General features: G+C 33.6%; 1 protein-coding gene across 1 annotated transcript; it reads right to left on the bottom strand.

Annotated features, from left to right (window-relative positions):
- Positions 1 to 852: 852 nt before the first annotated feature.
- On the bottom strand, positions 853 to 4,785 carry LOC103478111 (carcinoembryonic antigen-related cell adhesion molecule 5-like). Its single transcript, XM_017309332.1, has 7 exons — positions 4,673 to 4,785; positions 4,112 to 4,444; positions 2,915 to 3,199; positions 2,316 to 2,582; positions 1,723 to 2,001; positions 1,112 to 1,387; positions 853 to 875 (listed from the first exon to the last, which is right to left on the bottom strand). The coding sequence occupies exons 1-7, from the start codon at positions 4,710 to 4,712 to the stop codon at positions 853 to 855; spliced, it is 1,503 nt and encodes a 500-aa protein (XP_017164821.1). The 5' UTR covers positions 4,713 to 4,785.
- Positions 4,786 to 7,537: the final 2,752 nt, after the last annotated feature.

Genomic DNA, 7,537 nt, shown 5'->3' with positions numbered 1-7,537 from the left:
CCTGGTGGTTGAAGAAAAATCCACATATAAACCGGAAAATAAAATATATGAAAAAAAATCTGAATGCTCTCTGGTATTGTTCAGGGGGCTGTAGTTTGGAGACCACTGCTCTAATGGCTCCAGGGGATAATAGGGTGCCTCCTGAAAAGCAATAAAAACGAATCCATGAATCCATGTTTACAATGCAAAACTGTAAAGCTACACAATGCCTTGACAAAATCAGATTATCTCTGTACACAAAGCAAGCAGCAGTACTAGATAGGAATTTTTAGGAATTGCATTTTTAACACGACAATAATTCAGACATTTTTCTGTTGTGGACTAACCCAGATGAACTGGAGACCATGAATAGAACCATTGAAAAAATTGGCACAATCAAGCCTATTAGAAGGGACAGTATTGCAGGGTTAATTTTGTGTAAAGAACTTTGAAAGATTAATATCACTGGAAATACCATTTTAGATGCATTTTAGATTAGATTAAAATTTCATTTTCTTGTCAAAGATGGGTGCTACAGACTTAATACTTTTCTTCTAAACAAGGAAACTGATCAGAGTTGATGGTGCGATGGAAAGCATTAAGTAAAAGACAATACTGGAAGAATCTCCTAAATGCAGCAGAAGACACAACACTTGGTTGAGATGTTTGATATCTTGAGGTTATGTTGTTAAAGACCCACCAATTGTAGTTTCCACTCTGATTCTTCTGAGCATTGGCGAGTTTGAGCTCAGATCCAGAACCATGCAGAAATTTTCCACTCAGGAATCAATGAAAAATGTCCGTAGGTCTGGAGTCAGCTGAACGAGACAGATGGATGTCCGACCCTTCCGGATATTTTTAAAAAGGTGATTCTCAGTTGACTTTCTCTGGGCCATCTGTAATTGTAGAGAACAAGGTGTCTAACTTGATCTGAATTTTTTAAAATGTGTTGCTTATATTTTTCCAAATAATGTAGAAATAGCAACAAACAACAACCACTAAGCTCCAATTACTTTCCCATTGTTTTGCTCTATTTCTCTCCTTTTCCAAAATGTGCTGCTTTTGTTGGTCTATCTATCACATAAAATACAAATAAAATATTTTTAAAGTTTCTGAGTGTGTTGTAGCTTACCTTCTACATGGATACCTTCTATAAAGAAAGCTGAAACTTGAGATGTTTGATATCTTGAGGTTCTGCTGTTAAAAGCCTGACAGCTGTAGTTTCCACTCTGATTCTTCTGAACATTGAGGAGTTCGAGCTCAGATCCAGGAGCAGACAGAGGATTTCCATTAAAGAACCAATTAAAACTGGCAGGAGGTCTGGAGTCAGCTGAACAAGACAGACGGATGTTCGACCCTTCTGGGTATTTTTGAGAAGGTGGTTCTAAGTTGACATTTTCTGGACCATCTGTAACAATTAATATTAATTAATTCTCCACATTGACCTTATAACCAGCTTTTTCAGTGTAGTGTTAACATAACATCTGCTTCATTAAGAGAAATAGTACAAATATTTGAAAAAGCAGCAGATATTAAATGTTTATTGGATGACCAATGTTATTACTGACATGATTAACTGATGGTGTTTTGCAAATATGATGGTGTTGTACTTAATCTGACTTTTTAAAAATGTGTTTCTCATGTTTTCTCATATAGCGAAATAGCAACAAACAACAGCTGTTAAGCTCCAATAAATGTTGTATTAATTTCAAAAGAAGCTTATAGTAGTGGGGAATAACTCACAGCTGACAGAGAGGTGTAGTGGATCACTGTTAGCACTGCTGACAGGATTGGACACATGACAGATGTATGGTCCATCATCATATCTGGTTACATTGATTATCTTCATCTTGGATCCTCCATCAGTTACTTGAATTCTGTCACTGGCTGAAACCTCAGAGCTGCTGTTCATCCAGAGGAAGGAGAGATAAGATCCAGAGGAGGAGCAGGAGAAACTGACAGACCCACTGAACTCAATTAAGTCGGTAACGTCTTGAGTAACTTTTACATTAGAGACTCGCTCTGGGTGGAAAAAACCAAAAGAAAGGAGTCATACATGATAATAAAGTACAATTGAAGAAAAAATCAATCAGAAGAGAACATTATTACAAAATGACACTACGTATTTCTATGTAAAATTCAGTTTTATAAAGGTTTTTAGGACAAGTGACTGAACCTTTATCATTACATTTTTGTTCTCCACAGCCAAGCAAGCACTGTCAGTGTTCAGTAAAAGAATATGTTTTACTAGTTAAAGGTGTAGCTGTTTTTGCTTTAGTGGTATTACTATCGCAGAGTAGAGGTACAGCAGCATTTGAAAAAATTTGCCAACCTACCATGTACAAAAATGGGTAAACGCCAAGATGTTTGATATCTCAGAGTTTTGCTGTTAAAGGCCTTACAGATGTAGTTTCCACTCTGACTCATCTGGATGTTCATCAGTCGGAGCAACAGACCACTACTGGTCAGCTGGTCTCCATTCAGAAACCACTGATATTCAGCAGAAGGTGATGAATCAGCAGAGCAGATCAGATTAACATCTGATCCTTTCTCATGATGTAACTTTGATGGACACACTTCAATTTCTACATTGTCTGGACCATCTGAGAGTAAACATGAAAAATAATGCGAAGTAGATGAAGAACTAGACAATAATGAAAAAACGGTATATATTATTAACGGGGACTCAAATGTTCTATACTCAAAGTGATTACCATGAACCGCTAAATAATGCATAATAGTTTAAGTTAAAAAAGAATGGTTAATTTACTGCAAAAAAGCTGGCAAAATTGTGACACGATGGAATCGTTTTGTATTCTGTCACAAATTTTTTTTATTTTTGTTGAACTCATGAAAACACAGTAAAGTGAACAGATCTCTAGTGTTTGCATGTGTCTTTCTTAATATGCAAATATGGGCACAAATAGAAACTTACAGACAACAGAGATGTTTACTGGATCGCTGGTGATAGAACTGACAGGATTAGACACATGACATGTGTATGATCCCTGGTCGTATCGAGTCACACTGACTATAGTCAGAGTAGATCCTCCATCAGTATCAGTGATCTGAACTCTGTCACTGGTTGTGACCTCAGAGCTGCTGTTCATCCAGAGGAAGGAGAGAGAAGATCCAGAGGAGGAGCAGAACAGACGGACAGACCCACTGAACTCAATCAAGTCTGCACTTAGTGGGAAAACTCTTACATTAAAGATTGGTTCTGTTGGTGAAACAAAAAGCTGCTGTCATCAAAAAAGAAAAATGATGAACAAACTATAACAATCATGAACTAATTTATTTGAAATCTTAGCACGAGGAGAGGTGATATACAATTTTGACAGTATACATTTCTCTTATTAATGCTGAAAAAAACCTTTAATTTTCAAATAACCTGATCAAAGTTTGTGGTTTTCACTTGAAATGACAAGTAATATACTTTTCTGGATTTTTTTAGACAAAAACCAATACTTGAAGTAAATTAAATTGTTTTAAATCTGCTACATAATGCATAAGCTTTACAATAGTGATATTTTAAATATGCTGCAATTAAATCCACTTTTAAATCAACTAACATCAAGCCATGCTAGTTTTATTGTGAAGCCCAAATCAAATAACATTACATGTTGAGGTAAAATACACAAGAAAACTTTCTGCAGTGCTAACAAGGAAAAATCTTCAATCAGCAAACTCTGCAATGAAAGTTGGAGGACATATTCATTTTAAGGTTCTTTTTACCTAAGTTAACAGAAAATTATTTTTGCAAAGTTGCTTGATGAACATTAAGTGTTGATAAGTTTGAATGCATGGAGCAGGCTGAAAACTACAACACACTGACCATGTTTCTGTGCCTTTCTAATAAAACTCAAGTTTTTAAATTTTAAATGTTCTGAATGAAATCTCATTTTAAACTATGTAGTAGACCATTTCATAAATGTATTCATTTTTGCTGTCACAAAATACATTTAAAATAGTCCAAACTTCAGCATAATAGCCTACAGCTCTCATTTGAGTGGGGTGCATGAGATGGATGGAGGAAGACAGACAGATAAGGATAAAACAATAAAGTAAATTGCAGTAAAACCTCAGAGACAGAAACATGTTCATTTAATGTTGGCTTTCAATATTGACTCACCATATGTGTCCAGTGTGATGCGTCCTATCTTTTGATACGGTCCATCTTGAATAGTTACTAAATAACCTCCACTGTCACTGAGTTGCAGATTCCTGAGTTCCAGAGATCCAGTAGATCTGAAGAGAGTGATCCTGCCTTCATATTCTGGTGCAGTTATGGTTTCACTAGTAATTGAGAAAACTATGAGTTTAGGTGCTGAACCGGAATCAAGCTGCCAGTTGACCAATGTAAATGGTGTTTCTGGTGGATTTAAGTTTGTTGTGAACATTACTGTCCCTCCAACAGAGGCAATCAGAGGACCATCTGGTAACACACCAGATCCATCAGATAAACCTGAAAAACAGTTACATTATTAAAAACAGCATAAAAAGTTAAAAAGCCAATCTGGATAAGAGCAAAAGGTTAGCAGACTAATGTTAAGTAAATTTGAATCATTTTGAGCTCTGTTCAGACCCTGCTCAAGGATCATGTTTAGATCATGTTGTTAGTTTATTTTTTTTTAAAAATGATTAAGGCTTGAATTTATTTTCAAAAACATTTTACATTTTACTAATTTCTTACCTGTAAAAATGACAACCACAATAAAAAGCAGTTGTAACATGGCTTTTACGTAAATCTGACTGAGGACAGCTCAGCAATCAAACTGAAACTTTAAAAATCATTGCGATGAATATTGGTACTCTTCTTGATGTAAATCATCACAGTAATAAGATCTGCCCACTTGAGTTATAAGGTTGCCAGAGAGCGCCCTCCTGTGGTGAATAACATTTTTGTGTGATCTAAACACAGTCTTATTCTTGAAAAGAGGCATAAATGTCAATTTAATAATTATGAGATAAACTTACAAAGAACGTAATACATTTAACAGGTAGATTTAAATCTCTTGTATGGTGCTTTATGTAGTTGACTTTTAAGCTTGTATTACACAGTATTTGAGTATTTGTGTTTTTAAGAAGTAGACATTTTTTGAGTTTATTCTTTCACAAAACTGTTCTCATGTTCTCCTAAGACTACTAAACAAATTATCATCACAACTAAGCTGAAATTACTGCAAATATTCACAAAAGATTATTAAGAGTTACATTTTTATTTTACAATTTCTAAGCTAAAAAATGATTAATTTACCAGGTGTTCATTCAAAGTATCTGTTTTCCCATAAACAGTCGTGTGAATTTTGATGTTTCCTAAATGCATTAATAAAAATCCAAGGAAGAAGATGGTCTATAATTCAGTCCTTTATTATAGAATCACTTGCTACACAGCTATTTTATGAGAAATCTGGTTTAAGACTCAATGATTTAAGAACATTTGATATTTCAAATAAAGAATGAGCATCTATTCAATTAAAAATACACTGCGTGAATATGTTTGAATACATGTAAATCATAAGGTTTATTTTTTATTGTATAAAATGCTGAGAGAGAACCAGAGAACCAGGGGCCTCATGTATAAAATGTGCGTAAAAAATGTGTGGCACCATATTTTACGCACTCGTTGAAATGTGTAAAAATGAACGTGGTCTGAAAGTTTGTGTAAATATACACAAACCTTTTATCTGCCGTGGTCACAACCATGCAAACGTTTTTTGTGGACAATAAGAAACTACAAAGCGCCAAAACTCACCTAAATACACTGAGACCTGACTCCATTAGAACAAGAAGCATCAATCTGATGCTTTTTTGTGATTTTCTATTTTCTTGGTTAAACTTAAACAAAACTGAAATATATTTATCCTCAGACATTAACATAACACACAATTTGAATTAGATTATCTTTCTTTTAAAATAATACCATTAAAAAACAGATAAAATGTAAAATCCATTTTATCCTCTTCTGCTGAACAATCATACGCCTCGTTTTTTATTTGTTTCCAACAACTGTACAAAATGAGGGGAAAAAATATCAAGTTTTAGAAGGTATGTATTTCAAACTCTGATGGAAAATATTGATTTAATGTTTTACACACATTGTCAGGTTTTTGTTGATGCAGGTTTAAAAGCACACTTGATATGACCATGATATTATAAAATTGTATCTTGAAATAAATCACACAAATTGGCTAGGAAATTCTTCACAGTGTTGTGTACATGTCTAGTTCTACCTGAGAAAATAAAAGGCAAATCTATTGTAACTGGTGACATTTTGGCCTACATTAGATGAAAAACAGCTTCCTTATCATACCAGTGAACATGTTTATGGTTTTGTATTTATCAAGCTTAAAATTTTATTGTCTAGCTATTTAAGACTTGATAACATTTTCATGTTTGATAAGATGATGACTGAATCCAAAGTTCACAAACCCTCTGAGTTTGGCTAAAACTTTGTTCATTCAGTTTTATTTTTAGGAACATTCGTATTTTTCAGAATCTTAATGAAGTTAATTGATGCTTGATGTTTATAATATACTAAGCGCTTAGTATATTACTAAATGTTTACTAATATTACAAGGATCTACATTATACTATTAGAATGTTACTAAATGTTTAGTAATAGTAATTCTGTTACAGATTTTTATCTACCAACATTTTTCTGTTATTCAAAAATAATGTATAAAAAACAAATGAAAGCCAACACACTTAACAATTGTCATGTCATGTCAGATTTCAGTAAAGGTTCAAAATGATTGAGACTGTTAGTTTTCTAAAAGTAGCGATGTAATCTTTAGTTACAGTGAAACTGGCAATGCATCCTTAAAAAAAATTACGCATTCAACATTAAAGTAAGCATTTTATCCATTGGTTTTTTCTAAAGCATCTTCAACATTTCAGCTGGAGAGGTCTTATCTTCCACAGCTCTTCCTCAGATCTTTACTTTGTTTCCCTGTTTTATTATGGAATATCTCACTTTAGTGAATTGTTTTCTTTGTATTTTATCACATTTTTGCAATAATTATTGTAGAAGTTGATGTAGATCTTTAGCAAAAGGCCAACATTTAACTAGAAAATACTAATAAAATGGTACAAATAAAAGGCCAGATATGTGAAGATTTACTTTTATGACATTTGATTAATGAAGTTTTTCTTTTTGCTTAAACTTGAAAATAATTAAATCATTGGCACAAACAAGAAGGCTGTGGTCATCAGCTATCAAACATCACCTCCCAGTGGTGAAACTCTGTTATTGCAGGACAAATCTCTAGATAAAAAATGAAGATGATGATTTGACATTTTAGTCACTAAGTTGAAAAGTGTAATAGAGATATACTGGAAAAGGTGATGTTAAACTATTTCTTATGTGCTGGTATTACTTGAAGGAAATGTGAAATGTTTTCTTCAGGATGTTTTAGACATTATGAGGTTTATTATAGTGTTCCACATAAAGCTTTTACCACTTTGTATTGAGACTCTTTATGACTTGATGGCATTTTAATTCAGGAGTAACCAGCAGCTGAGCCCAAAGTTTACAGGATTTAAAGGACTGGTGCTA

Source organism: Poecilia reticulata, linkage group LG16, assembly GCF_000633615.1.
Source record: "Poecilia reticulata strain Guanapo linkage group LG16, Guppy_female_1.0+MT, whole genome shotgun sequence".
NCBI lineage: Eukaryota > Metazoa > Chordata > Actinopteri > Cyprinodontiformes > Poeciliidae > Poecilia > Poecilia reticulata.
Note: the sequence above shows the minus strand (reverse complement) of the source record. Positions and strands in the feature narration are given on the sequence as shown.